The sequence below is a fragment of the Megachile rotundata genome, chromosome 9, assembly GCF_050947335.1.
Source record: "Megachile rotundata isolate GNS110a chromosome 9, iyMegRotu1, whole genome shotgun sequence".
Lineage (NCBI taxonomy): Eukaryota > Metazoa > Arthropoda > Insecta > Hymenoptera > Megachilidae > Megachile > Megachile rotundata.
In genome coordinates this window covers 8,352,252-8,379,160 of record NC_134991.1, presented here as the reverse complement: position 1 = coordinate 8,379,160, position 26,909 = coordinate 8,352,252, and the positions used below count along the sequence as shown (strand labels likewise).

At 36.2% G+C, this 26,909-nt stretch overlaps 1 protein-coding gene across 11 annotated transcripts in view; it reads left to right on the top strand.

Moving 5' to 3' along the window:
- Nucleotides 1-26,909, top strand: part of KaiR1D (Kainate-type ionotropic glutamate receptor subunit 1D) — a 349,648-nt gene that overhangs the window by 128,552 nt on the left and 194,187 nt on the right. For all 11 annotated transcript variants that reach the window (XM_076535671.1, XM_076535667.1, XM_076535673.1 and 8 more), the window contains one exon: nt 2,065-2,220. In XM_076535671.1, coding sequence (XP_076391786.1) covers nt 2,065-2,220 — 156 coding nt within the window. The remainder of the gene's footprint in view (nt 1-2,064; nt 2,221-26,909) is intronic.

Below are 26,909 nucleotides of genomic sequence, written 5' to 3'. Positions count from 1 at the left end.
TACTACAGTGCATGATTTTGATAGATGTGTATTTCACGGGTATGATTCGCAGTGCTACGAGTTCTACTTGTCTGACAACTTAGAATATCTATTTCACTTATTCGATTCTGAGGAGCAATTTATATTTAATTTTTGTGACCATCCATACTGTAATTCTACTTGTCTGGAAGATAGGTCTATTCCACTTGTCTGACTAGTAGTATTCCCTATTCTACTTGTCTGATTAGTCGTACTTCCTGTCCTACTTGTCTGACTAGCAACGCTCCCTATTCTATTTGTCTGACCACCAGCTACGCCTATTCTTATCGTCAGACTAGTTACACATCCCTCCTCTACTTGTCTGACTAGTAGCGTTCCCTATTCTGCTAGTCTAACTAGTAACGTTCCCAAATCTACTTGTCGGACAAGTAGCATTACCTACTCTACTTGTCTGACTCGCAACTGCATCTATTCTTGTCGTCCGACTAGTAGCATTCCTTATTCTACTTGTCGGACTAGTAGCATGCCCTATTCTACTTGTCTAACTAGTAGCGTTACCTACTCTACTTGTCTGACTAGCAACTGCGTCTATTCTTGTCGTCTGACTAGTAGCATTCCTTATTCTACTTGTCTGACTAGTAGCGTGCCCTATTCTACTTGTCTGACTAATTTCGTTGCCTATTCTACTTGTCTGACCAACAGGTCTACCTATTCCGTCTGACTATTCGCGCACTCCTATTCTACTTGTCTGACCTACAACGTTTCCTACTCTTCTAGTCTGACTTGTAACACTACATATTCCACTTGTCTGATTAGTCACACTGCCCAGTCCACTTGTCTGATCTATAATGTGCTTCTTCCACTTGTCTGCTCTTGGTCAGTACCTATCCCCTTTTCTAACTAAATAATACCGGTCATACTTAATTTGTCCGATCATTATTCTTTCACACTTGATCTCCTCCGAGCTGTAACCTTCCTTACTTGTCTGGCCAATAACGTACCTTTTCCACTCGCCAGCTCTTTTACCGCGGCATTTCCATTTTCCGGTCAAATAATAACGATCATGGTTGATTTGTCTGGCCGTTTTACCTCACCCTTAGCGAGATACATAAATCTATCGGGTGTAAGGTCAATAAATTGTTAAGCCAAGCTGGCGCAGCTGTTCGTTCGGTTACTTTATGACGCGTGCGAGATTAAAATCAATTTATGACGCCAATTCCTAGCGGCACAGAATTCGAAAAGCAGAGGGATACGCTCGATACCCTCTCGAACCATCCAACTTCTTCGACGTTTACGTGGCCGAGCTTGAACGCGGTCTTAGCTCGTCGGACGTTTGCCGTCGCGTGAATTATTCATCGGAAATTTTCTTTTTCCGCGGGAACCTAAGCACCGTGTGTTATTAAATAATCCACGTTGCAACTTTTCTCCAACCCTCCGTGCCTCTCAAACGAATCATAATTTCAAAGCGGCGTATCAGCGTGTTCTTAAATTCTTAACTTTTCCTCGCCCTGTTTCATTGCGGCTACGTAATGGTAGCCCCAAAAGTTTTAACTTCTCCTTTATTTCTTTTTTCGGGAACAATTTTTTGCCTCTGTATTACATCTCGTTCGTTGCATATTAACGGACTTGCCATTTCTGTTTTTTTACGTGCTTCTAATTAACCTCTTCGTAAAACATTCCTTCAATGAAATTTTAAATATTTATTAACTGTCTGTAAATGTTAACACTGTTAAGGGTTGAGCATGGCTCTTTTGTAAATTATTACAGATATGGATTTTATTTTAACACTGTCCTTTTGAAGGGGGTAAAATTACTTTCAATTACACTGTATCTTTTACTGAATTTATATATTATATATATTCTTGGTGTGGTAATAATATATCTATGTTAAAATTTTCTCTGTAGAGAGATAAAGCGTTTAATATTTAACGTATCATGTCTATCAAAAGTGAAGTTTCCGAGCCAGTAACTTTGCGTAGCAGGGGGAAATAAAAAATATAAGGATGCGTGGTTTGACGACAAAATGTAAGAAATACTCGTAGTCTCGTCAAAGCGGTCCTTTAATATGGATGTGTGATTTCCCAGGTGGGCTGTTTCATCCGTCAGACGACAAGCAGGAAGTGGCCTTTCGTTATGCCGTGGAAAAGATCAACGCTAACCGAGACATCCTCCCCAAGTCTCGTCTCAGCGCCCAGATTGAGCAAATAAAGCCGCAGGATAGTTTTCACGCTTCCAAGCGGGGTGAGTGTTCTTTTTACGTTTGTTAATTTCGCAATTAAACTCGAACGTTTCCTCCGGGAAGCACTCGCTTCAAACGCGAACATTCACTATTTAAGCGCTATTTTGCCGGCTGTCTGATCATTCCTGTTTCGTTCTACTGAATACATTTTGCGCCGCAATTATTTACTCTACCTACTTGAACCGGTTGCTTCAAACCGTGATTCGAGAGAATTTATTTAACTCGGTATTTTTATGATTATGACATGGTTCTTTTAGATTAAATTTTTGATAATTTATGAACGGTTTAAATATACCAGTTTGCAAGTACAGAATTTATGAAGTTAGTGTAATTATTGAATTACTACGATTACTAGGTTGTATTACGATTATTGTTTATTACGATTATTCCGATTCGTATATATTTTAATTTATATGAAAGTATTTCCAAATCGAAGACACCTTGCGTAAAATATTTGATTAAAGGATAAAAAAGTAATTTTCTGGAACGAGTATAGAGCAGTAGCAAGTTTCTTCGCGTTTCGAGGTAACAGTAAACACCATGAACGTAATATAACTTCCATAGAATTTTCTGCTGTGTGCACCGGATTCTCCGAGATTTCGAGTCTGCGCCTCGTGGAAACTATTTTCTAAGTTCGTGTCTCCGCGACACAGAAAATAGACTTAGAGTTTCTCGTCTAAAGATTTCCCATGTCAGTTTTGCCAGTGTTTTACTTTCATCAATGCTTCGAGAGAACTTTTTTAATACTGTTATTGCGAGCTGCTTTTAACATTTAAATTCGCACAATTTTCATACCATTCTTTCGCGTATAAATATTTTCTACAGATTCTAACTAAATTTGTCAATTCGCTAAATAAATTTTCGTCATAAAGGCCAGCAATTAAAATTACCATGGACCAAATAAAATGAAGCAATTACTTCTAATCGAGCGACGATCAAAAGACACAATAATTAACGAAAGCAGGATATCGTTAATTGTCTCCTGCGGTATTAATTACTGTGATCGGTTTGTTACGAGTGCAGCAAATGAAACGAATACAATTACACGATCAAGTGGTTTAGGAGTAATAGTTATTGCAATGACAGGAGGGAACCAGCCGGGACATGATGGGCCGAAATTATTAATCGGTTACAGAAACGTTGCGGAGTACGATAATTATTTTCGCCCGGCATCATCAGCGGCGGACTAATTATTGCATCAAGCTCCCAATTCATTAAGCCGAATTATTAGCGGCAAACATATACCCTGTGTAACCGTAGCCGTTGGCAATCCGTAAAATGACCGAGTCACGTTTATAGTTTGTAATTCGATGGATCGAACGTTGGCTGAGTTCCACGAGTTCACCGCTAAAGGCAACCTCATTGACGAATCTCGATTTAAAAATGGAACGAACATCTAACGCGGCTTGGTAAACTTCCCTAATTTATGAACGGGATTTTCTTCGAGTTTATATGGCCCGCGGATAATACATTCTTCTGTCATCCGCGAAAAAACGACGCTGCATTTCCTTGTGTAATAGAACGGAGAAAGCGGAGCTCTTTGAGTTATCTACAGACGTTCAAGTTCATTTTCATGTATAGTATACTGTAAGTTTTGTAGTAATATATTCTTTTAACTATTTCATTGAGTATTTAGGTTTTCAAATTTTTAGATTACAATATCTGGAAATTTCAAAATTTGATTTTCAAATATTTAAGACCCTAAAGAATAAGATCAACAAATTCCTAGGTTTTTAAATTTCTAATCTTGTTTTCTAGATTTTCCAGACTTCTAGATTCGCAAATCCTTAGACTGTCAAATCACTAGTTTCTGAAATCACTAGATCTCAAAATCGCTAGATCCTCAAATGCCTAGATCCCGAAATCCCTAGATTCGCAAATCCCTAGATATCTAGTTCCCAAAATTACTAGATTACCAAATCCTTAGATTCCAAAACCCCAAATCTCAAAATCTCAAGATTCCAAGATTCTAAAATACCAAAATCCGTAGATCACAAAATCTCTAGATACCAAAATCCCTATAGCGCCAAATACCTAGATCCCAAACTCCCTAGATCACAAAATCTCTAGATACCAAAATTTCTAGATCCCAAAATCCCTGGATCCAAAAATCCCTAGATCCCCAAATCCCCAAATTCCTAGATCCCAAAATCCATAGATCCGAAAATCCCTAGATCCCCAAATCCCCAAATTCCCAAATCCCTAGATCCGCAAATCTTTAAACCCCAAAATTCCTAGACCCCCAAGACATCTGGATTCCCACATTTCTAGATCCCTATATCTCTAGACCTCCGAGTTTCTAGATCTCCAAATCTATACATCCTTAAATCCCTAAATCCCTCAATTTCTACGTCCCCAAATTTTGAAATATCAAATCCGTAAATATTGAGATTCCTATGCCCCAAATTTCTATGTCCCTAAATTCCTAAACTTCCATTATCTCAAATTTCCAGATCCTCAAACTACTACATCTCCAAATTTCAACTTCTCAAAAAGCCACATTTCTTCTAGAATTGTTCTTCACTCTGAGTGTTTCATAACCGGCAAATAAGTCCATAACCCATTAAATTCTTGGAATTATCTTAAGTCAGGCCAACAATCGTGTTTTATCGGCGAGCAAATCGAAAGGTTGTCGAAAACGAATCACCCGAATCGAATCGTAATCGGCGCCGATGTTCGTGCTGTTTGCACGTTTGCTAATGAGTACGGCGTGTGCCACCTGGCCGGTGTGTAATTACTCACGGGATTGGTCGTGGCCGCGTTTAATCGTCGCCCACAAATCGACGACCTGTTAATGGAGAATAGTATAAACGACGGAGTAAATGTTGGAATCGGGGTATTTCGTACGCGACGGAATTACACGCGGACCCGGCTGTGTACACGCTCGAAACATTCGGATTATCGTTTGTCGACGAACGATAATTCTTTCGCGGCGACCGATTTCGTCGGCGACGATTTATCGTTTTCGAACGATTACGAAGATCGCGTTTCGCGATTAACGGCGAATCACCGTTCCTCGGTTATTTCGAATCGGACTCGTCGCGTTCCCATTTCCCGCGTTTCTTTTTTTGCTGTTAATCACCGCAGTTAATTTCCTTCTCGGGCCATCGATGGACCCGCGAACACCGTGCGCCTTGATTCGCAACGAGAAAATCGTTCGGGGCTTGTTATGTTTTAATTAAACTCGCCTGGGAACCGAGATAATTCCGAACGTTTCGATAAAGCTGATCATCGAAGTTATAGTCCGCTGATTCACCCTGTAAATCGAATAATTTTCCTTTTCTTTCGAGCGTTTATTAATTTCGCGGGAACGATGCGTGCTGCACGATTCGATATCCATATCGATCGAACACGTAACCGCGGAGAACAAAATGGCGACCCTTTGTGCAAAGTTAACGAAGGAAACAGTCTCGCGGAGAAGATAGCATTCTCCGGGACACAAAATGGCGTAAAAGTTGGAAGATTCGCGTTATCGTCCTCGCGGCTTCTTGCGTTACGGCACGACCTCGCTTGAAAACGGTGTTTTCATTCCATTATGCTTAATTGGACGGTACACAATTTCAACGGATAGGACCGAACTATGCTAACCGAAATCGCCTTGAGCGCCGGCAACTTTTCAACGGGCCAATACATTGCCCGAACTTCGACAACTATGCGAATGGCTTGAAAAGAAACCGGAAAAAGTTACGGAATTAGATTCTCTGCTTTCGCGTGTGCTATCATGCTTCGTGATTTTCGATAATTTTTTGCGAAACACGAGATAAACTTTCGATTGTTATTCTATTTGTAGATCAACTGAAATAATATATTTTTCGTGTCCATATTGATATATATTTTGATACGAATTGGGTAAACTCAGGGAAAATAATTTTGTTAAATCAACCATTTTGATGTGTAGATATTTGAATATGAGAATTGGAAAATATGGTTGTGCAAATATAATGATTTGAAAAAATAATAATTAAAAAACATAGAACAGAGACATAAAATATTATACAAAACACTTACCAATTCATTTATTTACAATTATAATTCAATACTTACTATTCTATATACATATGTGGACCATATGTGAATCTAAAAGGCGCGCCATCGAATGACACATGTCAAAAATTAAAATTATACAGCATTCCATGGAACGAACTTTGTCAAATGATCAATAAATAATTACATATAATGTTAATAATATCTAACAGTATATTATCATCTGATAATACTAACTGATAGTATAATACACTATCATACATGTCAGTCACTATCATACGCCAGTTACATGTTTTCATTCGAAAATTAATATGAGAATGTATAAACCAGTTTGTTTTCGAGTATCAGAGCCAAACAGTTCAGATTCAGCAGACTTCTCTCCTTCATATTTCATCCAACAATTTTTACGATATTGCATAATGCACCATGATCAGCCATATGCGAGTCAGGTGTTGAATAATCGAATCGTGTGTTCTGGTAACGCGTGTCACCCCGGGTATCCCTGCATTTCGATAGAAGAAGCAACGAGAAGATATTCCGGGGGCGAAGGTAACCAGCCTCGTAAAACCGAATTACACAGAACCGCGAGAGAAAACTGCGGGTCGAACAAAGGCGCCGACATTCGGTCATGTTTCTCCGTCATATCGTAAAAACGCAGTAAAGAGAGAACATTGGAACGACCATACCGGCTGAAACGAAAGAGGGTTCGTTGCCCGAATGAAAACGTCGAAGAGAGGATCCGGAGACGAATTCTATGAGGAGTTTACTCGCATCGAGACTCTTGACTTTTCGCCTTGAACATTGGGTTAGCAGCACGCGAGCTGCGATTAATACGTCGCTTGGTATGAAAAATAGATTAGGTAGATTGAAAAAAAGGTTAGGTTGATGCCAATGTTCACTTGGAAGATTCGATTATCTGCAAACATCAGCATGTGTTGATAACACTAGTAGATTCCAGCCCCCGGTATAGTACAATAATTTAGTTAGGATCATCACCATTCGTTCAGGATAATTTAAGAATGAAACAAGTATAAATATATTCGTAAGAAAATAAAAAGAGGAAAAGTTTATCTGGAAAGTTGAACTCCAGCAAGAGTGGTTCCCTATCTAAATTTTCTATCACTGAAAAATTGAGTATTTCTTGAACTCAAAAATATTTCCTTCAAAGAATTATATACTATAAATATCTCCCCAGGAAATGGGTCCACATATCGATCAGTCTATTTCTTCTTGATGTATCAAAAAATATTTCAGCAAAATCAGTGATCTATTTGCAACAATTCTTTGCAAACCATATCTCAGGTATTAAGTTCCCCAAAGATTCCTCCAACATAAAAATTGCCATCTATTCAAAATCCGCCATAACGCAAAGTACCCGTGTTTCATTCGTTCGAAACCGAATGACGATCGAGATTTCCTCAGTGTTCGATAAGAGATAGGGAACAGAGGGCAGAAAAGGCGGACATGAATAATGTAAACGGTTTTCACAATGGCGAAACGCTTTTTATTCCCTCGGACACCGGCCGGATATCTCGATGTGTTCGAGGGCTAGGAAAAAGCGAAAGGAAAAGTTGCGAAAAAGGTGGAGAAGTCTCTCTATCGGGTACAAGGTGCGCGTAACAGGAAGTCTGCTGTTGTCGGAAATTGTTTGAAGCGCTTACAGCCGCAGCCACACGGGATAACCTGGCATCCGGCGGAGATTCGATTTTCTCGCAGAACAACGTCGGCTACCAGCTACTTCTGAATACGCCACTATTATGTTAGATGACTGCGAACACGGTTAATAAGCTAACTTTGAAGAGACTGCTTAGCCTGAACTCGAAAAGAACTTCCTGGACATGGTCTTATAAAGTTATCCGAGCGAAATACGCGAATTTTTGGTACAAAAATCTGCTGGGTTAGCTGTTAAGATCACCGGGAAGAGGGAACATTTTTGGCTAATTTTTAAAGTTAGATGGCAATGAATTTCGAGGTTACTGCCGGTATCTTACTTCGAGGAGGATATTAAGGATAATGTATTTTGTTTTGTAAAAATTTATGATAATGGTATATTCTTTTTTTTGGGATAATACTGTTAAGTTGTGGGGAAGTATGTTGTGGAGTTAGGTTATGTTAGATGTAAGTTGTATTACATTTCTGTGCTTTTGTATTTTTATACTTCTCTATTTTTATATTTTTATATCTACATTGCTATATTTTTACATTTCTATATTCCTTTATTTTTAAATTTTTATATGTCTATACTTCTATATTTCTATATTTCTTATTTCTACAATTCTACATTTCTACATTTCTACATCTCTACATCCCTGCATTTCTACATTTCTATAGTCCTACTGTTCTACATTTCTTCATTTCTGCAGTTCTACATCTCTACATCTCTACATCTCTACACTTCTGCACTTCTGCATTTCCATAGCTCTACATTTCCACAGTTCTGCATGTCAACGTTTCCACAATTTTGCAGTTCTACAGTTCCAGCTGTATATTTCCACGTTCCTACATTTCAGCATTTCCACATTTTTACATTTTCAAATTTGTCAAATCCTCGAGTACATAATTTTCAAAATCTCCAAATGCCTAAATTTTCAAAATTCAAATTTTGACGAACGTCAATCGGAAACTTCGAAAGTAACGACAATTGGAAGAAAGCATTACTAAATGTTAAGTGTGGCAGTGAAGAGAAATAACGCAGGGAGTGGCAGAAAGTGTAAGTTATTCGATTTAATCGTCACACACGCGGCTCCTATTAAAATGTCACCGTGAACGCGACAGGGGTGACTTTCAGTTTAGGTGCATCGTGGAAGCTAGGTTCTTAGCCTCCGTAATTCGCTTTTCATGCGATTACGTGACGTGTGAAAGCGGGTTACAGTTACGTGCCACAGTAATTACAGTTTTGAGCTTTTCAATTACACCGTCGACGCGACCAACGCGAAAACATCACAGCGCCGCGCAATTCAAGAAATAATTAAACGGCTGCTTTTCTTGTAATCCTGAAATCGTCCTTACGCCCGCACGCATACATATTCAATTACTCGAAATCCCGAATCGAGTTCTTGTCCGTTGGTTCATTTACCATTTCGGGTCGATTCGTTTCAAAATAATTCTCCATTATTTTTTAATTTATATTTAAAAATTAGTGATGTTTACAAATTTCTGTTTGAAATCATGTGAAGTTGTGTAAAATTTATTTAGAAATTTTGAAATGACTCTGTGGGGCATTAATGTGGATTAGATAATAGTTCTATATATTTAGAGATTTTGGAATTCATATTATTTAGAATTCATTGACAAATATAAATATATATATTTAGAATGTATAGATACTCTACACATTTATTTATAAATAATCTATACACATACACATACATGTACGAAGTAGAATTTATGTATAAATTTCTTGTCTGACAAAATCCACTCTCAGTAATTTTTATTATAATTTTGTTTTGGTATAATATTTGCAGTCCTTACACATTATCTTTGATCACCTCTCAAATATAATAAGATTAATCGATTATTTAAATTTTATTAAAACCATTTGTATTTTTATCCGCAAGTAGATAGAAGCTTTTTCGTATTCTAGATTTTAAAGTTGCCATGAATGTGCAATTTCACAAAGAAACCGTCATTTTTCTGTCAAGCGACAATGCAACGTGATGCAGGATATACCTCCATTTTCTGACAATTTCAAATTGAATTCTTGACGTTTAAATATTTGTGCGATCCTCGCAGCGGTGATTCGATAGATTATACTATTCGCCGTTGTATGATTCGCGGAACCGACGGTACATGAATGCTTAGTTTGCTCCGGGAAAAACGATTTAGCTGCGAATAATATCGATTCCTGCAACGAAAAGCAAGACATTTCTTGGAAATCAAAGAATCTTTCACATTGAATAAAAATGCATCAATATTTTATAAATGCATCTTTGACATTTGTGTAAAATAATTGCATTTTCAACTTTGATATTTGTGTAAATTAATTACATTTTCAACTTTGATATTTGTGTAAATTAATTACATTTTCTACTTTGGTATTTGTGTAAATTAATTATATTTTCGACTTTGATATTTGTGTAAAATAATTACATTTTCAACTTTGGTATTTGTGTAAATTAATTGCATTTTCAATTTTGATACTTGTCTAAAATAATTACATTTTTAACTTTGATATTTGTGTAAAATAATTGCATTTTCAACTTTGATATTTGTACAAATTAATAAATTCAGTTTTGACTTGAAACTTACACTAAAATAATTACATATTCAACCTTCAATTTTTTTTAGAATAACAGTTGCACTTCCAACCCTGAAATTTAAGTAGAACGTTATATCCATTTTTCAACGATTACATTTGCACTGATTAATAAATTCAATTCTAGCTTAGGAATTTCTGGTAAATATACATATAGAATAAATACATGAGAAGTATACTTTCACAATAAAAATGAATTAAAGAAAAAAATAAACCAGAGAAAGAATCATCAAATTTCAGTGGATTTGATCTCACGACCATCAGATCTAGAAGCGAGTACCTTCTATTTCCACAACTATTTTACATTTTCAACAAAGTATTTATGTGCCCAAATAACAACGATCCACGAAGTTGAAAATTAAAATATTTCAAGAACCCGGTTCCATTCTGAAATATCCTATGAAGGTTTCGCAACACAATATACGTACCATAATTGTCATATACTATCCTTCCAAAATTCATTTTCACAATGATTCGTTTTCTTTATCTGGATCTGTGGTTTAGTAGGATGAATTCGGATTGAATTCACCTAAAGGACTCGTCTGTACGGCACCGCGTACCCAAGAAGTATAGAAGAAGACGAGAGAAGAAGAGGAATGCTTCTTGAAATCCGAAAAGAAACAATCGCCGCGAACGTGGTTACCAAAACGAATAGAGGTTAAAGCTTAACGGTGTATCTTCTTCTCGTGAAATTCGGTTCGGTTAAACCGATGCAACGAGCTGGAAAGGCGTCTTTCAGTTAAATCGGCTAACAACGAAACGTTTATCCTCTTAATTGACAGCAACCGCTTCGATTTGCTTCCGGATTGTCGAAACCATTCGTTGATCAGTAACGAGTTGACCGCGAAATCGATGCTGCTCGCTACTTGAAATTTTTCGAACTTTAGGAGCTAGATATTTTTGGGATTATAGAATTTGGGTGTTTTTAGGATTTGGCATTTCTGTATTTTATTATTGTAGAAATTTGAATTTTGAATTTTGGAACTTTGGAATATTGGAAATTTTTAGTTTGTAACTTTGCGGTTTTGGAAATTAGGAACGACGGAATTTTTGAACTCTGAGATTTTAGAATTCTAGAATTTTGGGATTTTGGAATTTATGAACTTTAATGCTTTGAAATTTTGAAATTCTGAAACACTGAACATTGGGACTTGGGGACATTGAAAATTTGAAATTTTTATACTCTGAAGCGTTGGAACTTTTTAAGTTTCTAACTTTGGCACTTTGGAAATTTGAAACGATGGAATTTTTGAATTTTTGAACTCTGAGACTTTGGAATTTTAGAATTTTGGTATTTTGGAATTTTTGAACTTTAATGATTTGAAATTTTGAAATTCTGAAACACTGAAAATTTGGAACTTTGGGACATTGAAAATTTGAAATTTTTAAACTCTGAAGCGTTGGAACTTTTTAAGTTTCTAACTTTGGCACTTTGGTAATTTGAAACGATGGAATTTCAGAAGTTTGGGATTTTCGAATTTTTGCATTCTAATTCCTTGAAATTTTTGAAATTCTGAAACACTAGTAATTTGAAATTTAAAAGCGTTGAATATTCAAAACATTGCAACTTTGAAACATTGGAATTGTGATATTTTGATCTATTGAATTTTTCTAACCTTGAAACTAAACTATAGCTTACATTTAATCATCTTTAACTATGCACTCTAAATTACCATTCTACAACTTCATTTAATATTAATACATTATACATAAACAAACAAAAATTTTAGTGAGGAAAGAGTAGTTCCACACCTGAGTAAAATAATGAGCCAGAACGATAAAGCAATTGAAATAATTTTATGCGAGTTAATTTAGACAAGGACATTGAGTTGAAAATGTCGAAATTATAGCGTTGAGTGTAGCGTGGCCCCGGAAATCGAATAATTTACAGAGACGGCCAAGCAAGTTCGTTCAAGAAACACAGCAGCGAAACCGCTCCCCCTGGGGTATTAATCAAGAAAATTGCACAAGTTTCCCAGTGGCACGGGGAAAAATGTAAACGAAGCGTTTATATCTCGCTTGTCTCGCGAATCTAACGAACAGCATCCACGTGGGTTTACGTATTCCACCATGAGCGTATAAATAACGAAGTTCGCGTAGGTGGATACGCCAGGTATTTTGTACGACCGTTAAGCTTGTTAATTACCGAACTACAACTGCGTTTACGTTGTTATTTCCATTACAAAGCGATACGACTTCATAATGCAGCATCAGCCGGGGTCATTTTAGCTCCGCAAATGGCTCCACTCCCGACCCGTTTGCTATACGGTCTGCCAGGTCAAAGCCGCATCCAAGAATTTCAAGTAGATTTATTAAATAACGAGGACCCTGTTGGCCAACCGAACTTCCCGGAATCGTAAATTTACTTTAATTTCTTAGGGAGCTCTGGGACTTTCTGCGGAGTAAAAATAAAAGACTGAGGTCAGCTCCCTTTGTGAAGGATATTAAACTTTCAAATATTTTAATTTTAATATTCTCGAATTTTCAAACAGTATATTCCTTTATTTTTCTGATCGAAACATGCCATAATTAAAACTCGTTAAACTATTTATTGTATGCTACCTTATTGCTATCTGTCGAATGTAGAATCTTATTCTATGTGGAAAATCAAAATTCTAATTTGGCCATATTTTTGAACGTACACTCCTCTATTTTTCTGATCGAAGCATACTGTAATTAAAACACGTTAAACCATAGTATTTATTGTATGCTACCTTATTGCTATCTGTCGAATGTAGAATCTTGTTCTATGTGAAAAATCAAAATTTTTATTTGGTCATATTTTTGAACGTGCAGTTTCTTCGTACAAATGGTGAACATTCAACTAGGAAAATTTAATATGTCTTATAAATAAAGGGAACTATAAATCTCTTTGTACGATCAATTCCGCCGTTCAGAAACATAAATCCTCAGCTCAGGACGCACCTTGACAGTTTCCGAGACATCCAATAAAATACATTCACCCTTAATTTTGAGATCTAATTTCCACTCCTCATTGATAGCTCTAAAGTATCTAATGAATTTACAAGAACTGCAAAACAGCTATTATCAAATTTGATGATCGACACGTCAAGTCCACGTCAGAAAAAAGTTAGTCCGTATATTTCCGTCCGAAATCCGGTCGCATAGAGGAAAGTAAACCGGATGGCAGAAGAAAGAACGATGCTTCGCGAGCATGGTTCGCTATCCAGCTGAATTAATACAAAAGAGTGCGAGAAAGTAGGTCCGTTGCCGGTGAAGTCTTGAAACTCGCCGAAAAGCTGCAACAAAGCATCCCTGCATACTTCAACGGCCTGTTAATTAACAGACAAGCTTTTCTGGGACACGGAATTTACAACGAGAATTTCCGTGGACTGCACGTTTAAGCGGAATATTATGAAATCCCTTATTCGCCGGAAAATTTCCAGGCTGTTCGCGATGCCGGAAGCGCCCGTACGGACCGCTAAGCCGGTCGAGGATCGGTTTATCTTGTTAAAATTTACCTAAACGCCCGCCCGCTCTGCCCGTCGCATTCGCTGTGAACTAACGCGATCTCGACGACGGAGAGCTTTAAACTACCGGCCGAACACGATCTAATGCTGTACGATCGAGTTCAGTATCGTACTTAAGTGGTCCATCGAGTAACGTTGCAACCCTTACGTCGTAATGGAAGTGTTTCGTCTCGGTTACTTGGTAAGCGGCTTTGTAACCGTCGCTCGAAACTTTGGGAACCTTGGTCTTTCGTTCGATAATTTTTAGTTCATATTTCTTTTTACTGGTTTGATCACTTTTTGGTTGATATTATAAAGACGCTTATACTTCACACAGAATTTAGGAATATTATCGTTCGACTTCTGTCTTCGTTATTCTATTTTGTTAATATAATGCACCGTCCCTGTGCTTTACTCAAGGTTTTACGGGGAACGCATCTCCACTTTTTGGGAAGAACAACATCTCTGTGTGAGAGCGATCGGGTCTTACATCAACTCGGTCCCAAACTAAGGGAAGATCAAGGGTCTCAAACGCTAAGGGTCTTAGACTGGTTTCCTATTTCACGTTGGCCCTAGGAAAATGGTTTCTTTCCTTTCTTCTCTTCCTTCCACCAGGCCCTGCGTCATGACTTAACCACCCCCTTTTAACACAAATATGGAGATTCAGGGAAAGTAGGAAATGCCTGGTACAGGCAAAGTAAGAAACGCAAAAATTCGTCTACCTACTTACTCTTACCACTGGCTAGGTTTACTGGCATAGTGTAAGCGGTCCCTAAACTGATTCTGGCCGTCGTCATAGACCTATTGTCCGCTCTTACAATATACGGTTTGATGCTTGTAGAATGAAATTTGATTTATTAGGGATTTTCATAGGCAATGTCGATTTTTTTGCAATTTGAACAGTTTGCAGTTTGAGTGACTATTTTGCTATTGACGCTGCTATTAGAAATATTTGAGTTGCATCGAGTTTCGATTAGAAATTAGTAAAATATGGGTTGTGGTTCACTGTTGAATCGTCAGTTAGTTTTCGGTGATTTATGATGTATGACTTTTCCATTTGGGTGTATTAGATGATCTATGATGAATGACTCTTCCATTAAGGTATATTAGATGATTTATGACTCTGTCATTGGGTAACTGGAATTTTTATTTGAAGTGGAGTAGGTTCTTCACATTTAGATAGTTTGGAAGATGATATTTGGGAATTTGGGACTTGGTATTTCACAATTTGGAAAATTAGAAATTTGAAACTTAGTATTACAGAGTTTATAAAGTTAGAAATTGGGGACTTGGTGTTTCACAGTTTGGGACTTGGTAAATTTGCAAATTTTAGATTGAACACTATAGACTTTGGAAAGTTAGAAACTTGAAATATGTAATGTAAAGTAATATAATTTCAGAATTCAGAAATGTGAAAATGTCACATCTGATAATTAGATAAATCTAAACAGGGAATAGGAGAATTTAGGCCTTTGAATTTGGATATTTAAGTGTCCTTTGAGAACAGATCCATCTTAGTCTTCATCTTCTCTACTCCCTCAGAACGAGTTCTATAAATCCAAAAAAGCAAAACAACCTTTCTTATATTTCTAACTGTAATCCTAAATCTTGCAATACCAACTGTACCTAATTATCCAAAAATTAAGAAAATCCAACGAGGATTTTCGTTCGCCTTAACCCTTAAAAATTTCGCTTTAATCGCAACTTTAAGCACCCTACCGTCCATCTTGCGGACTATACCTAGTTACGCCAATGCCACAAGTGGAATAACTTACGCAATAGTCGCCCGTTGCTTTACTTACGTAACTCGTTTCAGCATCCTAGAAGTTTGAAATTGTATGATTATTCGATCTTTCGAATGTGTAAATCGGAAACTCGCTGAACAACCCGCAAACATTTCACGCGTTGAACTGTACGGTTTCGCCATGTGACCCGAGATTGCCTCAACGGTTGATTTCTCCGCGAAGAATTCTCGCTATTCCGAAACGAATGATCGATCGACGAATCGAAATCGAGTGGTCGAATCAGAACGCTAGCCGCAATTGACCCACGCGATGGTTAATATCGCGATTCATTGTTTCCAGTGGTATTGTCGCGCACTCTGTGATCTGTAACTATTTATTTGCAATTCAACGAGAAAATTATAGAAGTTATAGGACGGTTGTTGCGTATGTATGAGTTTGTTAACTCGCTTGTGCGTGTAAATGAAGTCGATGAAGCGTGCGACAATTGTTCATTCGAACCGCTGTTGCTGTCTTTTATTATTCAACGCTTTATCGCTAATAAGGTAAATGAACCTATTAATGACTGCAACCTCGATGATGACCAATTACCATTTATTTAGTAGAAAAATTTACTAAAATCTGCTAAATGTATTTTATTTACTATTTTTAAGGTTCTTCTGTTTCGAGGATTTCTATTTTATTTCTTTATTAGGGCTGTTTTATAGGGTTGAGCTTTTTATTCTTTTATGAAAGTTTACAGGTATAATTAAATTGTTCAAGATAGGTTAACTAATGGAGAATATCAGTGAGCTACGAAGATATCAGTGAGGTGTAGTGTAAAAAATTTATTCCTTAGGGAAAGTTAATTTTTTTGAAGAAATTCTTATTTGGGCTAATGACCACAGAAGTCAAGGTGGTTTTAAATCAGTCGCTCATCGATACTTTTTGTATGTATTCAATGTTGCAGCTGAAAACTTAGAAACTTAGGGATCGACATTTGGTTAACATCTTTGTAGGTTGCAAGAATCTTGTTCTATTTTATTTCTTCATTAGGGCTGTTTTATAGGGTTGAGCTTTCTATTCTTTTATGAAGGTTTACAGGTATAATTAAATTGTTCAAGATAGGTTAACTAATGCAGAATATCAGTGAGCTACATATGAAAATACCATTGAGGTGTTATGCAAAAAATTTATTTCTTGGAGAAAATTTATTTTTTGAAGACATTCTTATTTGGGCTAATGACCACAGAAGTCAAAGCAGTTTTAAATCAGTCACTCACTGATACTTTCTTTAAATATTCAATGTTGTACCTGAAAACTTAGAAACTTAGTGATCAACATTTGATGAACATCTTTGTAGATTAGTAAAAATCTTTGTAAGTTAGATTTATATGTTCATTTCAATAATTTTTTTTTAAGGAAGTTTGTTACAAGTAAAATTAACTAAACTGTTCTATAAACGTAGCTACAAAAAATTGTTTATACAATTACTAATAAAATGGAGAAATAAATGAACACATAATCCTTCGAACATCCAGCTAAACAAATCTTGAATATTACTTTAAAGAACACTGCAGTTGAAGAGGTTTATCAAGGCTGTAAAAGGCTGCAGGTAAATGCGGCCTCCATCTTGATCATTTATTCCCCGTCACGAACGCGGACGGATCGAAAGGGAACAGAGAAATAGGGGGTTCGAATATTTGAATGGTGTCTTAATAAATCGTGACCGGCCATCCAACGAACCCAATGAATGCACTCGTCTCGGAAAGAAGTACCAAGTAGATTTACCGCAAGTTCGATCAAGGTATAATCGGTAGAGGATGTATTTGAATCTATTTATATTTTTCCAACGGGACAAAGGTTGCGTTTCAATTAAAAACGCGTTACACGACTCATTCAACTTGCTTCGAATTATAGACAAACTATTAAAAACTCGAACGCCGATTGTTTCGATAGGTCGCGTTTCTCCCTTTTATTGTCCTCGATGCGAAATATTCCGTCAGATACCTCGATCGATCGTGCATGTTTAATTACGTGGTTATTCAAATAGCTTGCGTCATTGAAACGGCAGTTTTTTTCCTCGTCGAAGTTGTTTGCATCGAGCAAGTTCGTAAATTCATTGTGGATCAATACACACGTACGTACTCTTTCGTGTTTACCGAACATGGAATAATCTCCGAGCTATTACGGCATATTTTTTCATTCAACGTTGGTTGGCCGTGTGCGTGGCTGACCCATTTCGCGCGCGCATACACCCGATGCGAAGGAACGTGGAAATTTTTCGAATTAACGCATCGCAAATAATCCCGCGGAACGGGCGAAATGTTCATCTACCGGTCTTTATGAATATTCTACGAGCCATTTGTCTATGACTCCGAGAATTATGCGGAAACTCTTTTCTATGCTGTACCGGTTTAATTACGATGTTTAAATTACCTACCTTAAAATTATTATTCACGAGACGCGCATATTTTCTTTCTCTTTTGCTTTAATGAAACATTAAAATATTAAAGTTAGTGCGTTTAATTTAGTCGGGTTTATTTTTAATAGGAGAGAGCAACAATTTAATAAAAATTCAAACGTACAAATATTCTACGTTTTCTTTTCCTTGGGGAACTCGTGAATGACGCACTGTTGCTGATGTACTTTGTAGACGTACACAAGGTATCCTTGTGAAAATGGCGAGGGGAAAGAGTTCACTTGATGGTTATCCATTTGTAAATTTTCCAAGTTCAAATTTTTTTATTTCAAACTTTATTGGAATTTGTGACATTATTTGAATTTGAAGATTTAGTGGTTTAGATAAGAGATTTAGAAATTTGATAATTTAGGGATTTGGAAGATTAGGAAATCAGAAATTTAAGGATTTGAGAATATAAGGATTTAGGAATTTAAGGGTTTGGAAATTTAGAAAGTTAATAATTTAGGAATTTGATTGCATAGAAATTTGGGAGTTTAGGAATTTGACTGCGTAGGAATTTGGGAATTTAAGAATTTTATAATTTAGGGATTTGGCAGCGTAGAAATTTTACAATTTAGAAATTTGGCAGTGTAGAAATTTGACTGCGTAGAAACTTGGGAATGTAGGAATTTGACTGCATAGAAATTTGGAAATTTAGGAATTTGACTGCATAGAAATTTGGAAATTTAGGAATTTGACTGCATAGAAATTTGGGGATGTAGGAATTTGACTACATAGAAATTTGGAAATTTAGGAATTCAACTACATAGAAATTTGAGAATTTAAGAATTTAAGAATTTTACAATTTAAATATTTGGCAGCACAGAAATTTGAGAATTTAAGAATTTTACAATTTTAGAATTCAAGGCAATGTAGAAATTTGGGAGTTTACCAAAAATAATCAAGTTATTAATAATTACTAAAACAAGTTCTAACAAAATAAATCAGCATTAAACAAAATTAACCAAACATAACTAAAATATAACAACTAGATACAACCCATTATTTACTTAAAAAAATCTTCAAGTATTATCCTATACAAAAAGTACCTTCTCACTTATCTATAATTAACTTTAAATATAATTAAAGTTAATTACCGACAGAATAATACAAAGTTTCTGAAGCGGAATAAAAACACGAAGAACAAAAACCACGTACGATGACCTGTCATCGATATTATGACGATAGTATTGATGTTCTTTTTTATTGCTTATAGTGCGTGAAGCTAATCGACGTTTCCTCCCTTTTTCCTCGTTTTCTTCCCCGCTTCGTAATACTCTTTCTCGACTATCTCCAATAAAACGCGGGCTGATTGAAAAATACTCGGGGGAAACTACCACCGATCGTCTATGACGTAACCCGCAATTATTGGTTCACCGAAAGAAAAAGAAAATAATACTCTCGATCAAATATCAACGTATATCCCTTTGCGATTCTTGTAGATCGTTGTGAGACACTCATAATAAATTTACTTTCGACAAACTGTACAATTTCAATGTTCAGTAAACTTTTCCATAAATTATCTTTTATTCAATCTTTTATTCAATCGATTAAGTTTCTCAGTTTTAGTTTCTTGGGTTCAGTAAATTTTCTTGATAAAACGCGGAAGATTATTTTGTACCGGAAAATAAAGAATTATTGTAATTCTAATTTCTTTTTCTATTTTCAGTAACCTTTTCCCTAAATTATCTTTTATTCAGTACTGAATCGATTAAGTTTTTCAGTTTTAGTTTCTTGGGTTCACTGGATTTTCTTGAAAAAACCTAGAATATTATTTTGCACCCGAAAATAAAAGATTATTGTAATTCCAATTTCTTTTTCTGTTCTTCATATTTTATACATGTCGCTAGCTATAAATTAACAGAACTATTCTTCAACCACCGTCGTTGGGTCCCAGGAATATTTTACTCCCAGGAACCGGAAGAATCAGCCTCAATATTTTCTGGTCGGGAAAAAATGATCATGGTATCTGGAACCTTTCAAGATTTACAGCTACCGACAACATACTATACCCGTGCATGAAGTTAACAACGTTATGGAGCAAAGTATCACATAATTCTTGTTCGTACATGTGTACGGAGGTTGTTTCCTCGGAAAACATTTTCCAAAAATCGTGTACGACAGAAGGATCCTACAATAAGAAGTTGCAAGCTTTATAGAAAAAGTGGGTCATTCTTTTAATTTTCTATATTGCTTTTAGTCATGCAACAACCTTTTCATCACCAAATTTCATATTGAAGAAACACAAAAATTTGAATATTGAAGAATTTAAAAATGGAAGATGTGGAAATTACAAAATTTAAAGGTCTTGAAAATTGAAAAGTTTGAAAAAATATGTAAATGTAAAACTTAAAAAATTTTCGAAAAATTACAGAAGAGCTGAAAAATATAAAATGTGAAAATTAAAAAATTTACACATTTCGAAGTTAAAAAATATAAAAGCTCGAAGACCCGAATGTTTAACATCTGAAAATTGTACACAGTTTGAAAAATTGGAAAACTTGAAAACCCAAAGACTCTAAAACCTAAAAACTAAAAAGTTTGCAAAATTAAAAAGCGTGAAGATCCGAAGACTCGACAATTAATTTAGTTATAAATTAAAAAATTTAGTTACGTAACTAAAGCGAAATAAAAAGTTCCGATTGAATCAGCATCCCCAAAGTCACGCACTCATAACTTCCATAGCGTGCAGGGACGAAAGGGTTAATAAAATAAACGCGTACAACGGCAGAAGGAAGCGTGGTCCGTTGTTTTAAATGCAGTTCGAGTCAGCCATGATCCTCCCCGATCGTGTCCTCAAATTTGCATCAGAAAAAAGGGACGTTATTCCGGTACATTTGAAACGACTGACCAGCTGAAAGTGGAACGGTCTGAAAACGTAACGATTCACGAGCCGTTGTTGGAATTGCAAATAGGAAACGCCGATAGTGCGACCGGGTCACCGGTGAACTTTCGAATTAATATAGAAGCACTATCGGCTCGTTATTTTCAACGGATATTCTTATCAAGATCTTCGTGATCCGTCTAATTATCTTCCCTGAAGGGAAATGTTTATGTGAAACGGTAGCTCCTCGTCGAAAAGAAGCTGATTAATTGCTCGCAGTACAATGGTTATAACCACCCCCTCGTTGAAGCCCCTTGGTTTTCCAGTCACGAGGATCTTTGTTCTTGAAACGGCTGAAAGAAAGTTTCGCCGTGATAGAGCTCCGGCTGTTTCCTTAAGAAGAATAATAAATTACAATTGCAACGTTGACGAGGAAAGAAGTAGAGGGTGGCGAAGACAAAGAGAAAGGGAAGGCAAAAGCACAAAGGGGAAGACGTTAATCGGATTATTAGTGTCAAGCAAGGGAAGTTTGACAACGGGTCTTGTCGACTGAATACACGGGGAATTCGCTGAAAGGACAGTGACTTTTTGTCAGGAAGTTTCCTCGTCGACTGAACTGTATTGAACTGTTCGCCGGTATCGATCGGGTATATCGTTGATTCGACTCTGCTGGTATTCTGTGAGTTTCTCGGACAGACAGAATCGTGGATACAGCTGTAGAATTGAATAAAAGTAAGCAATCGCACCTCTGGAAATTTCGAAATTGTTTCAGCGTCGTTTCTTGGGACATGCTTTAAACTTTATGGACCATAAGGTCGGTTACGTGTTTCAGTAGTTTCTGCACGCTTCGTACGGTTTTACGTTTCGCGGATGTTTCCGTGTCTTCGGCATTAGCGTTTCGGCTCCTTTAATGTTAAAATCATGTACCGGAATTTGAGAAAATACCATCCGACTTTATGTACCGCCAAGCTTTCGAAATACCACATAAGTCTTCTTTATTGGAGTCGCTAACATTATTTGGTTGAGAGTACTTCAGGGTACTTGCACATACAATTCTTTGCTTAAATGTGAATACAATCTGTATTTGATTCTTTGAGTAAGGCTTACAAATATTTGTAAAATACTTCAGAACAAATTGTATCACCTATCAGAATTACATACGAATATTGCAATGAAATCTAATTGTCCAGCCACACTATTTAAATTCATTGATTAGGTTAGGTTCATATAACTCTTCGAGTAGTCTTTACAAATATTATCTCAAATTCGTTCTGAAAACGAATTATGTCATATGTCAGAATTACACGTGAATATTACAATGAAGTCTAATTGTCCAGCCACACTACTTAAAAGCATTGATTAGGTTAGGTTCATATAACTCTTCGAGTAGTCTTTACAAATATTATCGCAAATTCGTTCTGAAAACGAATTATGTCATCTGTCCAAATTACACATTAGGATTGCAATGAAATCTAATTGCCCAGCCACACTATTTAAATCCATTGGTTAGGTTAGGTTCATATAACTGTTCGAGTAGTCTTTACAAGTATTATTGCAAATTCGTTCTGAAAACGAATTATGTCATCTGTCCGAATTACACATGAACATTGCACATGAACAATGAAATCTAATTGTCCAGCCAACTATTCAAATCCATTACATATTTATTTGATAAACCTATTTAATCCAACTAGTCAAAACAAAAATTAATTTAGAAAAACAATCCTCACCGAATGAAAAGCAAATATCTAAATGAATAGAAATCTTTCGCTAATGCTTGGCTGTCGTAATTGGTGAGCAATTGTTGTTCGTTCACAGTGAATAGGGTTTTCAGGTTTGTATGGGGTAACCACAAAAACGAACGAGTTTACCGTTTACTCCACACGGTCATCGAATCGATGGTTAGCTCGAATTCGACACTAATTCTGAGACCACTTGAGGTCTGCACAGAACTAACGGGTTTGGGCTTTGACCCAGATCCCAGAGCGTGTGTTGGACAATGGTCTGGAATACTTTACCCAATGCAAAGGCTATCGTGTCTAACGAGAGCAGATTCCAATCGTGGAATCTTCTTTTTCAACTCCTTTTACGTGAAACTGAGTTTTAGGAACACATGTTTGCAAGATATTTCTCTGCAACAATTACATTTTATGTAATAGATGTAGAAATTGAATAATTTTAATTACTAGAATTTTTCGTTGATTTTTATCAATTTAAATATGAAACCATTGTTTTATTTTCTATTTATATTGCAGTGATTATTGGTAATTTAGATTCTTTAGTAATTCAATGACTGGACTTTATATAATACATTTTAGGTTAGGACTTCCACATTAAGAGTTCCATAGCAATTTTAGGTTAGACCTTCATCGAGTTTAGGTTAGGTCTACAAGTTACAGATTATTATAACAAAGATTACGAAGTATATTAACTCCTGTTAAACTAAGTAATTTTGTATGTATTTATTAATTGATAATTCTTTATTAGTATTCCACTGACTCGATTCTGTATAATCCAATCATTTGACTTAACCTAACAAATTATAAGTTAGACCTACATGGAATTTAGGTTAGGTGCACAGGTTACTATAACAAAGATTACAAAGTATAAAAACATCAACTAAACTAAACAATTTTGTACGTATTTATTAATTGACAATGTTAAGGTTAGTTTTACATTTCATCAGTGCATCGATCAGTACCATAATTTTACAAAAATCGTCCATTTAGAGAACGCAAGTAACATGAACGCGATTGCGTGTGAAATACGTGACAAGTATAATAAAAAATCGTCGAGCATGAGGTAGACAAAAATTCGTTAAACTGTTTCGACGCAGGATAGGAACAAAAGGAAGCCGCCTCGTCATCTCGTTCGTTCGGCGACACGTTGTTGCAAACCCCGGGAATGGGTCGCTTGCAATGCACGCAGCGTTAATCCGCAATTTTCCGATGCAAATGCTAGCCAACCCTGCGGCATTTTCCCCTGGGATATGTAGTCAGAATAAAGACAAACTTTTCCCGCCTTTTTGTGGATATCAATGGCGTCGGTTGTGGTGTCAGCGTTGCGAAGTAGATGCAGAAAGAAATTAAATAAGATATTACACACTTGATCTTTTAGGGATTTGAATCATTTTATTCGAATGTGTCTGGTCTTTTCAAGGTTTACTGAAACATGTATTATATTTGTAGAAAATTTTTTGTTAATAATAACAATTTTTTCTTATTGATACTTCATGTTATTTTGAAAATTCTTTTGAAGAGTTTAACTGTTTATATTTTATTTTTATATTGTTGTATGCTGCACTATTTGTTCTAGTACAAATCTTTATATGTTTTTAATTTATAATGTTAAAGATGCGATAATAAAATGAGTCACACGTTTCTATAAAGATTCATTTATCCAAAAATATGGCACTCAAAGTGAAATTTAAAGGTAACTGCACAAAAAGACATGTAATGCTTATCTCATACTGAATCTACCTAGCAGAGATACGATATCGTCAAAAAGCGAATTTTTGAAAAGACTACATATAAAATGAACGAATACCACAACCAAAATGTCCACGACCAGTAAATATAAATGGTTCTAAAATAACCTCTCGTAAACGTTGCTTTGAATTTCTCGAAAATTCAATGAATCCTCAAAAGGGAAATTGTAATTAGCGCTAAAGTCTCGGATTAATTAAGTCCGCGAAGTCTGTGTAGCAAGGTAGAATTACACGGAAAATCGAAATTAATTCGTAATTCTAGAGAGTTGGTTTTCGGATCGAAATAATATTCCAATATGCCTCAAGAGTAAATCGCATCGTATCGTTTGCCCGCAGTTTCATTATACACAATGGTAATTTTTATATCTAACGATTCCGAGTAACGTTGTTTACAGAACACTCGCGTTGCGATATTTCGATGTCAGATTATTCGGTAACGATGCACACATCGATTCGTTATGCGTACATTCCGATACAAAATAAAATATCGTCATTAATTTGTGGGCCACTGCAAGAATTTCCCGTATCTCATCGAGCCACGTGAAAGCCGAGTATCGTTATTCCGACCGTACAAACATTCATTTTTTTTTTTCTAATTGATATTAATACCAATCGCGTGCGTCGATTGGATCAATACTTAACGAAGAGAATTTCTGTCTTCAGTTTGCGTTGTTTGCGTTGCTGTATGAAAAATTTACTGATTTGCACACTCTTTTATCTTTTGCAAAATTCTTTTATTTATACAAATTTCGAATTTTCTGAGATCACAGGAAGATTTGACAGTTTAACCCTTTGCACTCTGGAAGTTTATTGTGCCATTTAAAATGTCCCCTCAGAGGAGACAACGGAATGCAAAGAGTTAAACCAAAGTAATTTACAAAATTCGAGGACTCATTAGAGATATAAAAATTTGTGAATCTGAGAATCCTGAAATTTAATAATTTCTTTAAACAATCAAAAAATTTGAAATATTCGCTCTATAGTTCAGAATAATTTTCTGAACCCGTGCACGTGTTGCACCTAGTATAACCAATGACTCGTGCCATGAGGAATTTCCGGGCTGTCAGAATCGAAGTCAAACGAAACAACAAGCCCCAAAAAGGAGCAGCGTATAATAGAGCAGGAACGTACGAAATATTGGAAAAAAACCGCAAGAGATAGTCGAGGAACGCCGGGCAAAGCGGAATCCGTGATGCGACTGCGGCGAGGACACCGCGAATAACCGCGTATGCAAAGCAGGCGACGGTCCATGGGGATGAAGCTTAATGAAAAATCGATGCACCCTGGCTGCGACTGCATGGAACTCGAGCAAGGGCGCGGTGAATGCGTTCTTCGCGAGTGCCGTTCACTATGGACGCTTTGGCGAGGGGGTTGTAGGCCAGGGTTGTAGAAACGACACTAAAACGGAGGGTAGATGGCCTTCAGCGCGATAAAAATCCCGCGGCTATGCAAATTCCATGCCGTTGAAATCCCGTGGAAGATTAACAGAACACCAACTGTTCCTCTATTCGTGTTTCGTTCGCCTCTCTCTGTATGGCCGACTGTGCGTCTTCGTTTGTGCGTGTCTCGCGTTTGTGCCGCGCGGAAACGGAGCGGAAAGGATGTTGAACAAAAACGACGGAACGCGGCCAACGATGTAAGAGATTCGCTGCTCCAGAAAATACGTTTCCATGAAACGGTCCTAAGAACTCGAGTTTCAAGGGATGAATCTTGAAATAAGCAAATATTTAATTCACACGTTTTGGATGATTCTATGGACAATGTAAAAACCACGAGCTTGCACGTAAGCTTTCCGAGTACTTGGTGTTTTATGCTTGACGGTTTATGCTTGGAGGACTGCGAAAGGGGTTGCGAATTTTTTGGGTGGTTTAAACTGTTTATCTTCCTTGACGTTTGCTGGTGTGAAAATCAGTAGAATGAAAACTCGGTGCGACACTTGATATGAATTTGTAATTTAAATTTAATGAATTCTATTGACAACGATATTTTCTGCGAACATTCGTAAATAGTGTGTGAATAGTGTAATGCATGAAAATAAAAATTAATATTAACAAAGAAGATACACATAAAATATATAATAATATACTGTATATCAATAACATGAAAAACAAATAATATAATGCAGATCAAGAATATAAAATATAAATAATATAATGCATATAAAAAACATTGAATAACATAAATAGTATAATGTAATAATGATATAATGTATATTAAAAGCAAAAAAAAATATAAAACATGCACAGTAATATTTATGACAAACATAAAATATAAAATTCCAATTAATACCAGATGAACGTAAAAAAAAATTCCAGAACATGAATTTTTTTGTAAAATGAACTCGCATTTTTCCAGGAAAATTGTTTGCAAAGAATCAATTTGTGAGGGACCTCAATTTCTTGTACAAACTACAGTGATTTTCAATTTTAAATATCTCGCGAACCATTGACCGCATCCTAAAAAAATATGCAATTGCGTATTAAAAA